Raw genomic sequence first — 18,711 nt, forward strand, 5'->3', positions numbered from 1 at the left:
TTGTAGTTAAAATTTAAGTGATAAAAGTTTGAAAGAAATATTTAAGATAAAAGATTAAATGGAATAAGTAATTTCTGTTTGAAATATTATTATTATAAACTTTTATTCAATTTTTTCTTATTTTTCTTATCTAAATAACATGCAAACATGTTTTTCAAATTTAACCATCTAAACAGTCATACTCTCTTTGTATTATCATTATTTTGAATTGTGATCTTTATAAATAAAACTAATTAAATTTGTAAACATCATATATTCATTTTGATTGTCTTAAAAATGAATAACTTGACTATATCTAAATAAAGATAATGACTAAATAGATGTAGTTAAATGTTAAAAAATGCATGATCATTTTTGTAATTTTTACTTAAACTATATCATATTTACTTAAGCTAATTTTATGCAATGATGAATATACAAATTTTGTTAATATTTGCTTAAGCTGTTATTTTTAGCTTAAGTTGAGTCAATTTTGCTTAAGTTATAATAACTTGACTTAAATAAAAAATATGATACCCAATATTTGAATAAGCCGAACTTTATTCGCTTAAACGAATATTAGAACTTTTTGTGTGGCTTAAGCAAAATAACAACTACTTAAGTAATATTAATTCAACAAGCTAAATGCATGATTATTTTTGTAATTTTTACTTAAACTATACCATATTTACTTAAGTTAATTTTATACAATGATGAATATATAAATTTTGTTAACATTTGCTTAAGCTATTATTTTTAGTTTAAGTTGGGTCAATTTCGCTTAAGTTATAATAACTTGACTTAAATAAAAAATATGATACCCAGTATTTGAATAAACCAAACTTTATTCGCTTAAACGAATATTAAAACTTTTTTGTGTGGCTTAACTGAAGTAACAACTACTTAAGTAATATTAATTCCACAAGCTATTTTTTTTTTTTATAGTTTTTGCTTATCTTAGAAATATATGCACAATAAAATTTGCAGAAATTATGTGATGCAAATACAACTAATATATAGAGAAGACATGTGAAAAATAGAAAATGACAATGAATAATCGATTAATATAAAATCTTATTTTTATAATGAATTAAGATGTAAGAGTGGATGTAAAAATTTTAATTTTAAAAATCATAAATTTATACTTATAATTTGTAAAAAATCTTACAGATCTAAGATGACATTTCTATTAATTTAAAAATTATTTTTATTATAAATTAAAATTATATTAGTATATTTAAATATAAATAATTTTAAAATTACTATTTAGATACAAAATACATATAAGATTTATTTTAAAAAAAATATCAATACAATTGTATGAAAAAATATATATAAAAAATAAGTTTTGAAGGTTGAAATTTTATAAATTTTTATGATATTATTAAGTCACATATAAAGATTTAAACTATTTATTTTGTTTAAAATATATTTAATAATTTAAAAAGACTCACAAACTTTTATACTATTTACTAACTCATATTAGTTTCTGCCGTAACTCTTAAAATAAAATAAGTTGATCAGTTAATTTGTAGCAATAAGAGATTTAATGATTATATTTTTATACTAACTTTTTTATTACATTATTTATTTATTCTATTTACTTCACAATTTTTTATTGGATGTAAAAATATGATTGCTTGTAAAAAATAATGTTAGTTTCATTTTCTTTTAATTTTATTTCCTGACTAGATAAATTCTCCCTTGACCGTTCACTGTAACCCAATATCATGTTCGTCTCATCTTTGTAATGCACGGGCTCTCTATTTTAGTGTTATGTATTTTGCTAAAATTTGTCTTTAAAATATAGTTTTAAAAAATTAATAATATTTTATTTAAAATTACAATAAAAAGTGTCAGTCATATTTTTGCATAAAAGTTTATATTTTTAATCTATTAAACATTACTCCTTAACATTCTCTAAATAATATAACTATTTATGATATTATTTTAAAAGAAATTTACCTCAATAATCAGTACTTATATTTGACCTAGATTTTTATTTATAACTATCAAAATAAAATTATTTTAATTAAAACATAATTCAAAAACATCTATAATATTTCACTAAAGTTTTGGCATGGTCTTGGTTAATGATGCTAGTGACCATTCTAGAGACCCCAAGGCTAGAAGGGTCATTACAGGGTTGGGTGTGATACATTACAAATAAACTTATCCTCACATGTAAAACTGAATTGGCTTAACAAATCTCATCCACCCAACCTAAAAATCTTGTGTTCGACCAAAAAAAGCTATTCTACGTTCCTACCCTCTTTCATTTCATACTTCACTGCATACAATTTGATCACTTCATTCTGCTCTTTCTCCCTTAGTTTTTACAAACATGGCTGCTGCTATAACTGCTGCAGTCTCCTTTCCATCCTCCAATTCCACCCCTCTTCCAAGCAAGATCTCTATCACCACCCCTCATAGAATTGTCTTCAAGAGGGTACATGTATTGAAATTGAAGCAATTAAGATTGCAATTTTAGCAATGCAATGTAATTGTTTGATGGAGTATGATCTGGGTTGTTTCTTTCTCAGGCTTCATTGCAATACAAAGATGTTTTTATTAGTGGAAAAGGAGTTTGGATCAGAGCCCAAGTGACAACAGAGGCACCTACTAAGGTTGAAAAGGAATCGAAGAAACAAGAGGAAGGTGTGATCGTGAACAAGTTCAAACCCAAGAACCCATACATTGGTAGATGTCTTCTAAACACTAAGATCACTGGGGATGATGCACCTGGAGAAACTTGGCACATGGTCTTCAGCACTGAGGGTGTGTGCTCATGCGTTTAATTTCCCTCAATTTTACTTTTTCGTTCACTACTCAATGCATGGGTTGTGTTAAAAGTTCATTGTTTTTATTTAATTAATAATAATAATAATAATAATAATAGTAATAAAATCTATTTATATTATTTCAGGAGAGCTTCCTTACAAAGAAGGGCAATCAATTGGGGTGATTCCAGATGGGGTGGACAAGAATGGCAAGCCTCACAAGCTAAGATTGTATTCAATTGCTAGCAGTGCCGTTGGTGATTTTGGAGACTCCAAAACAGTGAGTCTTAATTTGAAGAACTAATTGATCATGATATATCTTTTATCATTGATGATGGCAATTGGGATTAAATATTGAACTTTCATAGTGTTTTTATTGAGGCTGTGCCATTTGTAGTTGATGTTGAACCCCGTTTCAAATTCTTTTCCATCCAAATGAATTTGAGATTAGAATCCACATGTAAACTTGTTCAATTTATATCTAATTTACCTAGGACTTGCAACTTAATTGCCATCTGACATAATGCCTTCTTATAGGTTTCTCTATGCGTGAAACGTCTTGTGTACACAAATGAAAACGGAGAACTTGTCAAGGGAGTCTGCTCAAATTTCTTGTGTAAGGATGAATGGTTTTAATTTTTATATGGTATATCTATTATAAATTTAGAATGTACATCTATTTATTTTGAAAGCTAGTCTTAGATGATTTTATTAAATTTTTTTTATAAAATAGGAGTTTAATAAATTTAACTTTTACTATGTGATATTTTCTTGGTAATTGGACAAATTAAATAAACATATCATTTTAAAGTTGGCATTTATTTGTATCAAAGTGTATTATATGTTAAAAGCTAGTCTCGGCTAATTTTTATATTATCCGAAGAAATTTGACAATACGTACTCCTAAAGTATCACCCTATAATATAATATAAAAACTTCTGCGACATTTTTGTTGTGCGTTGTTTAAAGTTTTATTAATATATAATACAGAAAGTTGAATTGTTTTATTAAATGAAAAAACCAACTATCAAGAAAATGTGTTTTGGGTTTGTCTTTTTTTTTTTTTTGGAGTTCAAACGATATCCATTATTAGTACCAATTACTCTATCCCTCTCTATTCAGGCGACTTGAAGCCAGGATCGGAAGTAAAGATTACTGGACCTGTTGGTAAAGAAATGCTTATGCCAAAAGATCCTAATGCCACCGTCATCATGGTATATTACCTAATCGTGTCTTCATCTTAACTGAAAAAATATATTCTGAGACCTTTATGTGGTCATAATTTTTGCTTTGATCGTTAAAATTTTCCCCACAGTTGGCAACTGGTACTGGAATTGCCCCATTTCGCTCCTTTTTATGGAAAATGTTTTTCGAGAAGCACGATGATTACAAGGTAAGCATAATCGCCAAAACTTACCAAGAGTCAAGTATTAATAGTTGTAGTTATACATAACAATAGGCAAAATAACATAAGAACTGAAGTATTATCAGAAATGTTAAATGTACATGTACGTGACCAAATTTGATTATTTAACTGAATTTTGGCATATATGATATGTGTAGTTCAATGGTTTGGCATGGCTCTTCTTGGGTGTCCCAACAAGCAGCTCATTACTTTATAAAGAGGTAAGATGAATTAAACTTTTGTTTTTACTGAGGAACATCTAATGTATGGTGTCTACAATGAGAAGGCTGATAAATCTTTCTGGGACACATGATGATACAACTCAAACGATGTGGAACAGGAATTTGAAAAGATGAAGGAGAAAGCACCTAACAACTTCAGGCTTGACTTTGCTGTGAGTAGAGAGCAAACAAACGAAAAAGGAGAGAAAATGTACATCCAAACCCGAATGGCTCAATATGCAGAAGAGCTATGGGAATTGCTAAAGAAAGATAATACTTATGTTTATATGTGTGGACTGAAAGGGATGGAAAAGGGTATCGATGACATAATGGTGTCGTTGGCTGCAAAAGACGGTAAGAAACATTTTCCTTTGGTTACAGCAGAGAATAAGAGTAACTTTATTTTATTCATCATGCTGTGTTTCGTTATGCACTGTAGGTATTGATTGGGGTGAGTACAAGAGACAATTGAAGAAAGCAGAACAATGGAATGTCGAAGTCTACTAATTAATTTCTGTTCACTAATACACATAACGAAGTCTCACCTTGTGCAGAAGAATATCTATTTGCTTATGAACAAGTTTCACTGCAACAGCCGTACAGGAAATAAATTTGAGGATCATGCAATATAGATGGAAGAACAAGCTTCAATGTGGAATTTTGGCCCTTAATAATTTCATTTAATGAGAATGAAACCTTCATATAATATCTTAGTTTTCTACTCTCAACATCAATAAACAGAGTATGACTGTATGAGACTTCACTTAAGAAAAACCAGAATCAAAATTTTCCCTCTTTGAAACCTTAAACTTATATTACAAAATCTCTCTGCATTCCAGCAAATTCATCATTCAGATTACTTTTTTTTCCCATAATTTGTCATACGTTAGCAATTATTTCAATAAAAAATACATATAAATTTTGAATCCAAAAAAAATGGATGAAGACTTAATTTTACTTATTAAAATACAATCTTAAATATAGTTTCCATCCTTAAAAAAATAATTAATTATGTTATATCAAATGGTCAGGTCAAATAAATCACGGGTATGTGAAACGATTTAATTTTGTTATGCGATGTTAATAGTTAATAGGATATAACTAATAGCAATGCCATGTCATGAGTTTAATTTCTTAATATGTCCACTCACTTATCAATTACAGTCATTACTCAATTCATGTAAGATTATAAATGTTTGAAGATAAGTAAGAAGGTGATTCATATTGGATATATTTTTTTAATAATATATTATTGAATTACTTATAATAAATGATCAGATGATGGTTGCTTCTTCATTAAGGATGCAGCTTTGTGTGAACAAGATTCAATGACGAGCTTACTGTAGTCTTCTTGCCTCCGATCCCTCACAATTCCAAATGGAAGAACATCCTAGCTCATGGCTATGAAATACATATCTCATATGATAAATTCAGAATACAAGTATACTAAAAACGAACCGAGATTGATTATAGTTAAATGATAAAAATTATACTACTAGAAATGTGTAAGTAGATTGAATTCTTGTCAACTTTTGCGGCATTTTGTGTATGAAGTGAAGCAAATTATCAAAATAATCAAATAGAAGACTTTATTTTTATTTTTTATGTTATCTATCTGACCAATACTCAGATATTGCGTCTCTTCAGATAATTCCTCACTTTCCCACACCCCCAAGATACTGCAAGGGCCGTAATATTGTTCTGTTCAAAGTTTTGACCTTTCGTCAATCCACAGGACATTGAACTGTGAAATAACGACTTTAATTCATGATTGTTGCCCCCACATTTGTATGCACATAAAAATCAACTTGGTTTCTTGCATCTCTGGTAACCTAAAATGTTATTTTTTAAAAAAAATTGGGTCTCAACACGAATGCGTGATTCATCGTCTTCTTTTTGGCTTTGGTTGGGACACAAATTTGAAAACAACCCCAAATTAAATTGTTTTTGGCGTCGTACAAGTTTGCGATTATTCAACAATTAAATGATTTTTCTTCTTCTTTTTGTCAAATATATCAAGAGCATTACAACATTACACAATAAATATACAATAACACATCAGAAGCATTTCATCTTTCAGGATTTTGCAAACGAGCTTTATTTATACTTGTTTTTGGCCTTTACTGCACCTAGCGTACCCTGTATCGTTTTAAATGAACCGGGGTCTTGATCGAACTTAATCCCACGCTCCAATGATGAGTTTCTGGCTATTTGGCAGTGTGGGCTGGACTATAGTGCTGCTTCTGTCGACCCGTTCTTTCTCTTTTGGGCCACTTTCTCATGTAACTCCAATGCAGATAGACAAGGCTGAATGACAAAAAAAGAAGACACTTTGTCTATAGTATCACTTATTCCAAAATGATGCTTAGATGTTAAACTAGATTGATTTTTGGTTTTTAAATATTTATTGGTAAAAGTGTCGCCTTTAGATTGCAAACAGTATTCTCCATAAAATTATAATCTAAGCTTTTTAACCAATAACTATGGTGTCACAAGAAACAAGGAATCAATTATTCTGTACCAATAGAGAAAGAATAAATTATTAAAAATGAGGGGAGAGGGCATGTGATGGATCATATGGTGGATGGTCAGTGTGAAGCAGGAAGAGTCACAAAGAGGAACAAAAATCACATGGGAATTAGTACTTGTGCGATATATTTGACCGTCCATGTCTTATACTGATATCGCTTGACCTGAAACAACCTCAGTTCCTAATATCGTACGTAACTTAAAAGGACAGTGGCTTGAAGTGCACGAGTATCTAAGGTCCTTTCCTCATTATTTATATAATTCCCTGTATGTAAATTCGTAGCCGTCCTTTCTCAGCTCCAATTCAAAGCTTGCTTCCATGGCTGGGGTCCTGTCACCACTGTTCTTGATTCCTTCAAAAACCCTGCATCTCCACCACCATTATTTTTGTCATTTTATATTTAAGTTCCTTCAATCTAGGGCCTATGCAGATTCTTCATTAACAAATCATCAGACACTCTGCCGACCTCCACATTCACGGTTCAGAAATCATATTCCTATCATCAAATTATGTAATCATTTATATTATATTTCTTTATATCTCTTGATGGTTTATGCATGCATGTGCACTGCTCAAGTCATCAGATGGGCCCTCACCCGCACTCTCTGTTCTATGGGCTGTGATCCCAATTGCACATGGGCCCGCCTTAAAATTCTCTATATTTATTCTTCTTTTTTAAAATAAAATAAAATAAAATCTCTCTATATATAGTCACTTCCCTCTCAACCCGCATCTTACACTTTTTTCAAATACCATCCAACAAGGGGAACCAAATTATTCCAATTCTCATTTCCATTTTTTTCCTTATTCATTTCCCAATTTTCAACCATGGCTTCTTCAACTCAATTTCCCACCATTTTGGTCACGTTATATTTGTTCCAATTCCTAGCAGGTGACCACCATCACCATACTAACATATCATTTTTATTTTTGTGAATACAATGTTAACATCACTTCTTATTAACCGTCATATGTTGTTTTTAACATTGAACAGGTTCGTATTCAACGACATTCACAATTGTTAACAAGTGCAGCTACACAGTTTGGCCCGGCATTTTATCCGGCGCCGGGACCTCGCCGCTCTCCACCACCGGCTTCGTCCTTCAACCCGGCGAGTCCAACGTCATCCAAATGCCACCCGCTTGGTCCGGCCGACTCTGGGGGAGGACCCACTGCTCCCAAGACGCCACCGGAAATTTCTCCTGTGTCACCGGCGACTGTGGTTCCTCCACCGTAGAATGCGCCGGCGGAAACGCGGCTCCGCCGGCCACACTTGCTGAATTCACCCTTAACGGCGCCGGCGGGATGGATTTCTTTGACGTGAGCCTCGTCGACGGATACAACCTCCCCATGATTGTAGAGCCTCAGGGCGGAACCGGCGCCGGGAACTGCACAACGACGGGTTGCGTGGTGGACTTGAACGCGGCATGCCCGACGGAGCTCAAGGTGATGGGTGGCGGCGACGGCGTGGCATGCAAAAGCGCGTGCGAAGCTTTCGGGGATCCGCAGTATTGCTGCAGTGGCGCTTACGCGACGCCTGACACATGCAAACCAAGTTCCTACTCGCAGTTCTTCAAGAGCGCGTGCCCACGCGCTTACAGCTACGCTTATGACGATGGCTCCAGCACCTTCACCTGTGCCTCTGCTGATTACACCATCACTTTCTGTCCCTCACCATCCCCCAGGTAATTAATTTTATTTATTTTATTCCCCACTTTTTCAATATTTGAATTTATTTTAATTTTCCAAAAATATTTATTAAATTAATAAAACGTGTTTTAGGACACGGGAATATTGTTGTTGAACTATCATATGATTTTTTTAGAATAAGGAAATGTGTGTCAATTAGGACCAGTTATGGGTGCGGTATCATGATATTCACATACATGGTTGTCACGTTTTTTTTTTTTTTTAAATTTTGAAATGGCGTGTTTTGATTTGATTGCACCGTCCAGAGCATGAACAACACATCCCGTGTATAATATCTTGTAGGGTAGCTAGATATTTTGCAATTTTCTGATTTGGGGTTATTGAATTTGAACGCAGTTCGATTAAGTCGGGGAACGGGAAATACCCAATGGCGGTGGAGACTTCTGGAGTTAGTAACGTGGACATGAAAGCTAACAACGTTATGGCGGTGGCCGTTGTTTCTATTCTGGTGTCGTTTTGGAGTTTACGGCAACTGAATTAGGTGTCCCTGAAACGCCAATGTGGTACATGGGTGGTGAATTTGGTGTGGACTGTGACTATATATCTTTCTAATATGAGTATGTAATATAGAGTGAATGACGATGCGAATGGCTCAACTTGCATCACGTGGAATCAGGTTGGCAAGTTGATGTTGAGCAAAATTGAATTAGCAGCTCTGCAAAGATGGGCACTTCTCAACTTGAATTATTTGGGGATGATGTCTCGTGTCTGCATCCGCCACTTACTATTAGAGATGCACGGACAAAATTACACCGCTACCACTTGTTAGCTTCCACCTTACAACTTACAAGCCTTACGCCATTCAGTGTTGTCCTCTATCTCAAGAGACAAAGACAAGAGGGCATTTTGGGAATAATAATATTATTATATTTTTTATTAATATCATCGTCAATTTGCCCCAGTTGTAAATATTAACATCAACATTACTCAAGTGAATAACAAGTTCAATTTTTATTCGCTCGATATGTTGTTTTTTGCAACTGCATCCTTATGGTACCAACTCCATGCGTCTGCGTTTGACCTCCTTTTTCAATTGTTATTTCATTTCAGATGTAGACTATATATTTTCAAATATTTATTTATTTTCGTTCGGCTTCAGTTAACTGCCAGTTGAGTTCTGCTTCTCTTTTTTTTAAAAAAAATTGTTTAATGGTTATATGATTTGTTCATATATAATATAGTGAGATTTTTATATTTAAAACTAAAATAAAAAAACAAAGTATTTTCTATGATAAAGTTTGTTTATTTAAAATGAAGAAACTGTGAATTAAAATAAGATATTTTTAGTTTTACTATTTAAAAAGAAAATAGTATACAAATAATGTACAAAAATTATTACTTCACAATTACATGATTGATAAGGAAAAAATAATGCAAATGACAAGGAGTGACACACTGACACATGACGTTCTTGATGTAATGTTCGTTCGAACGTAATTTTTATAACATTAACAAGTGGCTCAAGGACGGTTTTTATCCCGTCTTTTGGTCTCTACGCCAGGACATTTTTTCTTGGATACGATTTCGTTTTTATTGAATGAGATTTTCTTTTCGTCAAGGTTGAAAATCTCTTCGATAGCTATGTTTGCAATTGGACAGTGGTCATTTCATTTTATAATTTTATGTTAATTTATTACTTATAATATATTATATTAATAATATATTTAAGAATTATTGAATTGAGCACAATTCAATTTCGGTCAAATTACTAAAACATTGAATTATAACATAAATTATCTCTTTGTTATCAAGGGGAATTAAGAAAGAGAAAGAAAGAAACATGTCACCAGGCTTTTAGGCTATTATATTTATGTAAGGTTTGCAATTTGCTAATAAGGTTCCAGAGTCGTTAAAAGCTTGTACGCAATTGAACCTCGGGGTACATGTCTATAGTTTACTTTTGCGATTCCTCCTCCCCGTTACACTCATCTACTGAACTTTCTTGCATCAGCTGCCATGTTTGTTTATTATTTTATTACCTTCTGGTCACAAATTTCCAAATGCAACTTGCAAAGTGAAAAAGAAAAAGTAATTATCTTGTGTATGGGTTGATTAACTTCATTATGTAAGTATGCAATTTTCCAGAAAGTTGGATTGTTATCATGATAAAATGCACTTTCAAGCTTTTACGCTGATTAAAAGTTAAGCTAGTACCAAGCACTTTTGTGCGCTAAGAAAAAGTCAATTACAATTAATCGCTTCTAAACCATTCAATTCTATATTCCATCAATCTTATGCACTAATTGGTGGATTTTACGACAAACAGATATATGCAGCCAATTCTCTTCTGTTTGGAAGTAGGAAATGAATTAAACATGGCAAAAATGTTATCATACACGTTTAATTAGAGTTATGTTATATTTATTGGGCTTGTGTGAAATGATATTCTAAAACTATAGGTTAAAAAAACTTTGAAAATAATTAATTTAATTTAAACAATTGTGATCCATAACTTAAAAATTTCTTGGGCATATGTGAATTGATATTCCAAAACTATAACAATTGTGATTATGCTTTTATCGTAATACACGGATTAGATTTAATTGAAGTAATTAATTTGGCATAAAGAAAAGAATAATAGAATCCAATAATGAATTTCAATGGATAGGTGTATAATTGAGGAGATAAGATATTCCTTCCCCCAATTTGCGCGTTTCCTATGAATTCAAAGTTGTATATGATTATTTGCTGTAAAAAAAGAAAGGGATTTGTATATGAATGATGAGAATGGCGACCAGTGGACCTTTGCTGGCCTCTTACAAGAAAGCGTTCCTTCATTGTCAGCATCTACGTCTCCATTTTGCGTCCTTCTGTTCAAATACTGTCCTTTTAAGAACCTACGATATCTTGTTATCCTATCTCTCCTGTTTCTTTGAAAACATGTCGAGGCTTTAATTTGTTGGGAGATATCACACGAGGATGATTAAAATATTATTTTTAAGTGTGAATAAAAATGTTGTACGTTCTTAATGTCTTCATATTTGGGATTCGAGAATATTTTAATTGTTTCATATTTCTTAACATATTTAATTAATAAAAATGTTTATATTGTAAGGATACAAATGTTATTTATTTTAAAATTAAATGTAAATATTATTGATGTATTAAATACTTTTACTCAGTAATTTTATTGCACTTATTATCAGCAGCTAAAGTATCATCGTTATAAGTTCTTCAAGTAGTATATGTTTATTCTTTTTAAAATCATTTTAAGTTTGAAACAATGTATAAAAAAATCTTACTTAAAAACAACATCTTCGATATTATAAATATTTTTTATTTGAATAAAATTATCTTTTATAAAATCTACTTCTTTTAGGTATATTTACTTAAAGAAAAACACTTCCAAAACTTTAAATTTTTTAGCTTGAAATCAAGTACACATAAGGCAAAAATACAATTTTTTTAGATTAATTAAGAGATTGTCATATAATTAGAAAAAAAATTATATCAGGAATTAGAAGTGCTATTTTTTAAAAATAATAACTAAAATCCAAAAAAATAAATAAATTTCTAAGTAAATTCTTTTAAAATACTCGTTTTAGTTAAAATAAGAAGATTATGGCATAGTATGAAAAAGGGTTGGCCACTGCATAACACTTCACACATTAATTTACCTACTATTTATAGTATAATAGCAATTCAATGAAACGGTATTACAGAATCGTGATACAGCGACACTTTAATTTAGGATAACTAAATCTAGCCATAAGAAAATTTAGCATCTAATGCGCCTTAATTTTCATAGCTAGGTTCGTTTTTGCTGACATTGTGGAAAGTCTTGTTCTGTCTTTGTATTTGTTTGGTGATTTAAACTACACCTTGTCAAACAAACACTTTCCACGTTTGACAGTACATATGCAGTTTCAAGAGGTTTAATCAAAATTTGACAGTGTTTATAAATGGATAAGATCATTAGGTATAATAGGCAGATCATCAACTTTCCAAAAGCTCCTAAGATTTCCATTGATGGGCTTTTAGCATGTGAATTAATGGGCTCAATGAAAAGGTGCAGGGATTTGCCACATCAACTTGGTCGCCGAAGCAAGTTTTGGTAGCCCACAACTTTTGCTAAAGGGTGAATGGATTAGCCCCACATCATCCTCAATTTTATCCAAGTAGTTGACAACAATGTTCTGTTCTAATTCCAACAACACAGGATCATCCATAACTTGTTCTCCTAGGCATTTAATTTTTCAAGAAAACTACTATATACCAAAAGCTTATTGCTGTACGTTAAAGTGCCCATGTCACTGCCAAATAAGCTATGCCTTTTTTCTCTCATATTTTAGTGTTTTACCAACTCACGAAGAATAATAATATATAAATCCATATTCATGTACTACTTGCTATCAGTCTCTGACGTTTCTCACAGCCATAATGTCACAATCTTTATCTTATCACGATATGTTCCAGCCATGCACGAAGCTGAGATTAAACGAACGTACCCAAGTCAAAAGCTTCGACAATGCTAATCTGAACTCAGCTTCTTCTTTTTTCACCTAATGATGGTAAACTTTTCTGGTTCATTGCTTTATCGCCGGATTATGCCTATAAACGGAATTACTGTTTACAACCCTTTAAAGTTTAGAATGCATGCACTCGATTGGATTATGTAATATCAGTGGAATTCACATATAGATTTCATTAATATTTTTTTAAGAAGGTTTCATTCTTGTGGCAACCTTGACTTTCCCATCATGTATGTCAATTTGTTTGGCATATTAAAATGAAAGAAAATATTTTCCTTATGAATAATTTTATGTGCTAAAATGGTATTGGTTTAATTCAAACATATTTCGCTTCCAGATCATTTTATGTTAAATTAAAATAACTCAAAAGTACTTGTAGAAATCTGAGTGTTGGATTTTGTGTGACTTGCAGGAAAAATAAATAAATAAAATTTTGATTTATACAATTGACATTCATTTACGTTTTGGTTGTTATTGAGTTTTTGAAAAAGCATTTTTAGCGCTTAAAATAGTCTTACTTGATCTAGATTAATTAATTGTTGTATGATATTTAAATACCAATAAAAAAATATTTTTTGTTATGATTGTTTTTTTGATTAAATATTAAATGTTGAAATAATTATTTATTGATTTTATATACAATGTCTAGGAACTGGTTTTTTATACATGAAAGCATTAAGAATGAATAATTTAGACAAAATAAAACTAATATTCTAATAGAAACTAACAAAAACTAACATTGAAATGAATAAAATATATAGACCGATATTTCAATAGAAGGAACGGAATTAAACTTTAAATAAAAATACACCTGCTTTATAAAATAAAAGGATCAAAACTAAAATTTTATATAAAATAAAAAAATAAAAAATGACACAAAAAAGGCACTTTAAAGATTCGGTGATGTCATGCACGTTTTTCCAAAATTGCAAAAGCCATTCGATCGATGCTACTTTTGCCACATCATTTGCTTTTCATCTTTTATTTCCTTCGTTGGCTCTGCTTTTTATCTTGTTTATTGAGATTGTTTTTTAACGCTCTATTTTTTAAAATATTTTGTGACATACATTCTTTTATGTTCATATACTCCTTCCATTATTCCTCTTGCTATCGTCTCCATGACTCCACCCTCATTATCAGTTCTCTTTCTCATAATTAAATATGCTTAAAAACAAATTACTCACTACTATAAAGTAAAATCCATCTGTATTACAGACGGATTTGTGAATTAATTTTTTTTTTTCTAAAAAATCTGTCTGTAATACAGACGGATTTTATCCCGTCTGTAAAATCCGTCTGTATTTATCCCGCCTTTTGGCGCCAAACGTTATAGACAGCAATTACAAACGGATTTTTCTGTCTATAATTTGAAAATAGAATGAAATATTATGGCGAGAAATTACAGACGGATTTTACCGTCTGTAAATATGGCGGTTTTAGCCGACCTTTCAGGTGCCACATTACAGACGGATTTTTTCGTCTGTAAAAGGGATTGACGCATTTATAGACAGAAAAATCCGTCTGTAATGTGCTTCCTGAAACGCACCGTTTCATTAAACTCATTACAGACGGATTTTCCCGTCTGTAATGACTGAAACCCATTAAAACCGCGTCTCCTCTTCTCCTCCCCCATTATCAGAACCCTCTCTCTCTCGCTCCCCCCTCTCTCTCTCTAAGAGCTCAGTGTTTTGGCCATTGGGAGTTGTTGGAGCAACCATTTGAAAGTTTTTTTGCATCATTGTATTCCTGGTACGATACTCTAACTTTTAATCGGTTTAGTTTTTTAATTTTTTATGTTTTTTAGAGACTTAAAATTTCTAAGATAGAGTTGTAGGATTGGAGATTGTATGACTGGGGAGAAGGGCGTAGAGGTCCTTCTCCGAACCTGATTATTGTGTGCTGTGGGATTATTTGTGTTTGTGAAGTTTGTAGAATATGCATGTTGTGGAGTTACAAGGGGATGTGCTCTAGAATAGTTTAGGATTGTGATGTGTTTGTGTTTGATGTATCGAATAATTTATTGTTATATAATTTATTAGTTGATTTTAGGTGAAATTTTCATTTTTGTAAAAAAATAGTAAACAAATGTAAGGAAATTAACATGTATTAAGGGAGATTCGGCCAAAATTTATATTAAAATTTTCTGTAATGTATTTTAGAAGGTTGATACCACATTGTATATTTGTATTAGGTTTATATAGTTCTTGAGGAAGATGTTTCTCAAAAATCGTCAGTGGATGTATGATAGGTTGCCATGATTATTTAATTTGAGTTATCACCAATATTATTCATATTTTAAACAAATTATAGTATTTATCTCTAAACAGAATGAGGAGATGTGGAAGAGCAAAGAAAGTGCATGGAAGAAGAAGTGGGCAAAGAAAATGGAGAAAAAGATAGAGAAGAAGGTGGCGTCGAGAATGCAAAGGGAGGTCCAGCAGCAGATGACGCAGCAGCATATGCAAATGCAGCAGATGCATGCTTATTTTGAGCTCATGAGAGCAAGCAGCTCCACACCTCTTCCTCCTCCTCCACCAGCTCCAGCACTACCGGTTTTCACCTCCATCCATCATTCCTCTACTGACTCCTCTTCTACTGATGATAATGCTCCTTCGGATTCTGACCATATAGATTATTCCTATGAAGACTTGTATTTTATTTTTAAATGTATTTATTTAGATGCTTTTTTTTCTTCCTTTGTAACAACATTTAAATTTTATATTTTATAAATCATTTTGGAATGTTTAGATGCCGAATCTATAGTTTCTATTTTGTTTATAAATTGTGATAATCAAGAACAGCAGGAAATAACTATCTATACAAATAAAAAAATATTAATTATAATAAAATATATCACCAACGGATTACAGACGGATTTTTCCGTCTGTGAATTACAGACGGATTTTCCTGTCTGTAATTTACAGACGAATTTTACCGTCTGTAACTTACAGACGGATTTGAAAATTTGTCTGTAATTATTTACTGACGAGGATATTACAGACAGTTTATATCTGTCTGTAATAGAAAAAATCATCTGTAATACTCTTAAAAATACGTCTGTAAATCTATCTATATAAATAGACTTTTTAGTAGTGACTATTTTTTCCAATGGAGCAATTAATTGAATCATTAATTAACATGAGATCACGAAGTCAAATAAAGCAAAACCATCTCAAATGTTGTTATGTTTTATTATTATTATACACAAATCACTTTTCCCATCATACTTGCTGATCTGCTGCTGAATCAAATCTTTATCATAGAATGAAAGGGTGTATGAAAAGGAAAAAGTTGAAAAAGAAGAGAGAAATCTTATCCATACTTTACACCGCATGCAAACGAATTAAAGAACCAAGGTTGATAAGAGTTGCAAAATAAATATTCAACCATAGGAAACTAGCTCGCTAGCTATACATCTGAATTTTTTATTATTTAATTTCTTTATATGCTTTAAAACGGTTGCCTATGTAATTGTTATTGGATAATGTAATTTACTTATCAGCTTTGAAAATAAAGCATGCATTGACAGTGAAAAATAAAATTTTAAATAATAATAACATTTTTACACCCAATTTTTTTTATCGCATTTTCATTCAAATTTTCTCTCTTTTTTATCATATTATTTATTGTACCTTTTACTTTTTAGTTTATCTTTATAACTTATTACTTTCTCAAACCCGTTAATAGGATATGAAAATATCACCTTTGAATCCTTAAGTTTTTATTCCTTCACACGTCATATATATTCCACTTCTTTTCAGATGAGACTTTCAACCCAACGCGCGGGGACCACATTATAAGGCAACTAATTAAGAGATGAATTAAAACAACTAAATATATAAGCTTCCAGCATAGACCTAATTAATTGCAAACCACAAGGAAAAGAAAAAACAAAACATGTTGACTCGGACAATACTGCTTTAGCTGTTGAAGTTTGACTACAGTTAAATACTTTAACAATGTTGGTGATGTATTATAGTCACAAACCACCTATAAATAGGTCATGGTTTCATTATCTAATAGTGTTAGGTTACTCCCGTCGCAATCATCATCCACGCATCTCTCAATTTAACCACGTTAGTTCTGTCGTTTTGCACACATCAACCCACTGACTTTCACGTGTTTATTGACCACTTTATGAAGCCGACTGCAGGTAAAATTTGGTGTTAGTAGCCATAAAAAGGTCAAAGTTTGCTTTTGGACGTTGAAAATTTAATCATTTACAAGCATGCACAAACCATAGATTAATAAGCACTTGTAGCTAAAGTGAACTAGGTTGGAGAATAATAAAAATTGATAGCAAAACATATCATAGGCGGCTACATGGATAGATCATTACCATTATCCATTTGCCTACACACAAATAGAAACGATCGAATGCACAGATAACTTGCTCTTGAACTTTGAAGTTTCCAGCCCATAACATGGCATTGTCACCAGCGAAGCTTCACATGGCATATATCCAATAGTCGCTGAGGAAACGAATTGAAGGATTTGAAGATTCTGAATTCGGGAAAAGGATCCGTACCAATAAAGAAGGGCTGCATAAGCATCACTAAAGCGGTTTTAAGGTCCATGCATAAAAAATTCTTAGCCAAACATACGATACTGAAGTAAAGGTTTGGCACTGACTTTGGGACATTTAGACGTGATTCAAGCATCAACCATGTGACATTGTTGTCTTGTCCACGCATGATGTTTCAGACAGAAAGGGACTTTAGATTTTAGATCAGGTCACACGTCAAGTAGATATATGAATTGAGGAATTCAATATCTAGCCGGGGGCAATCTTACTAAGTGCTTTTTCATTATATCTATATGTTATTACTTAGGATTTTGCTTATTAAATAAAAATTAATAAATGCCACAGGAATTACATTTTAACTCGGTTACAAACATACAAATAAATTAAAACACTTATCCTATTTAAGTATTAATGAATGGAGAAAATCATTGTGAAGGGAATCATCTATCCACGTCTACATTTGAAGCTCAAAAGATTAGATATTAAATTTTAACAGTCTTAACGTGAATTCGAGTCTGTATTTTTGTTTAACGATCGATATTCCAAATAAAGTATGGCAATAAAACATGTTATTGATATGGAATAATTATAACCATTAATGTTATATTAAATATGTATAATAAATAATAAAAGTTAGTGGTCTATTTTATAAAAAAAACATAAATATTCTTTAATTTTTAAAATAGTTAAACAATAATAATGTTAATTTAAAAAGAGTATAATATGATCTCTCAAATCTATAATAAGGATAACAAATATGAACAACAGCAAATTTAAGTGCCAGCTTATTTAAGATACAATCACCAAACAAGTTAAATGTAACTTTTATTTCCTATAATTTAATATGTATTTATATTTTTAATTCTCATGTATAATATTTTTAGTTTTTTAATTATTCAAAATTGAGTTTTCTTCCTCAAAATTTCATCCAATTAATACATTTTTTTAAATATTTTTAACGGTTTACACTCAAATTTGTTTTTAATTTAAAATAAATGGACCCAAAATAAATCTTACATAGGCTAAATGATCCTTTTAAACATAATGAAAAATTTACATATTTTTTTGTCACTTACTTTATGTTCCTCT

General features: G+C 31.4%; 2 protein-coding genes across 4 annotated transcripts; both read left to right on the forward strand.

Annotated features, from left to right (window-relative positions):
* Positions 1 to 2,195: 2,195 nt before the first annotated feature.
* Positions 2,196 to 5,222, forward strand: LOC113870022 (ferredoxin--NADP reductase, leaf isozyme, chloroplastic-like). Of its 3 annotated transcripts, none has more exons than XM_027506617.1 (9): positions 2,196 to 2,428; positions 2,523 to 2,757; positions 2,906 to 3,039; positions 3,297 to 3,375; positions 3,882 to 3,973; positions 4,075 to 4,152; positions 4,323 to 4,385; positions 4,505 to 4,739; positions 4,825 to 5,222. In XM_027506617.1, the coding sequence occupies exons 1-9, from the start codon at positions 2,324 to 2,326 to the stop codon at positions 4,890 to 4,892; spliced, it is 1,089 nt and encodes a 362-aa protein (XP_027362418.1). In that variant the 5' UTR covers positions 2,196 to 2,323; the 3' UTR covers positions 4,893 to 5,222. The 3 variants fall into 3 exon arrangements, with proteins under 3 accessions (XP_027362418.1, XP_027362417.1, XP_027362419.1); XM_027506616.1 differs by having other exon boundaries at positions 2,262 to 2,434; XM_027506618.1 differs by having other exon boundaries at positions 2,324 to 2,448; positions 2,555 to 2,757.
* On the forward strand, positions 3,835 to 9,586 carry LOC113870024 (thaumatin-like protein 1). The gene is made up of 3 exons (XM_027506619.1): positions 3,835 to 7,807; positions 7,910 to 8,600; positions 8,962 to 9,586. The coding sequence occupies exons 1-3, from the start codon at positions 7,744 to 7,746 to the stop codon at positions 9,104 to 9,106; spliced, it is 900 nt and encodes a 299-aa protein (XP_027362420.1). The 5' UTR covers positions 3,835 to 7,743; the 3' UTR covers positions 9,107 to 9,586.
* Positions 9,587 to 18,711: the final 9,125 nt, after the last annotated feature.

The sequence above is a fragment of the Abrus precatorius genome, unplaced genomic scaffold (assembly GCF_003935025.1).
Source record: "Abrus precatorius isolate BTA unplaced genomic scaffold, Abrus_2018 Scaffold6, whole genome shotgun sequence".
NCBI classification, from domain to species: domain Eukaryota; kingdom Viridiplantae; phylum Streptophyta; class Magnoliopsida; order Fabales; family Fabaceae; genus Abrus; species Abrus precatorius.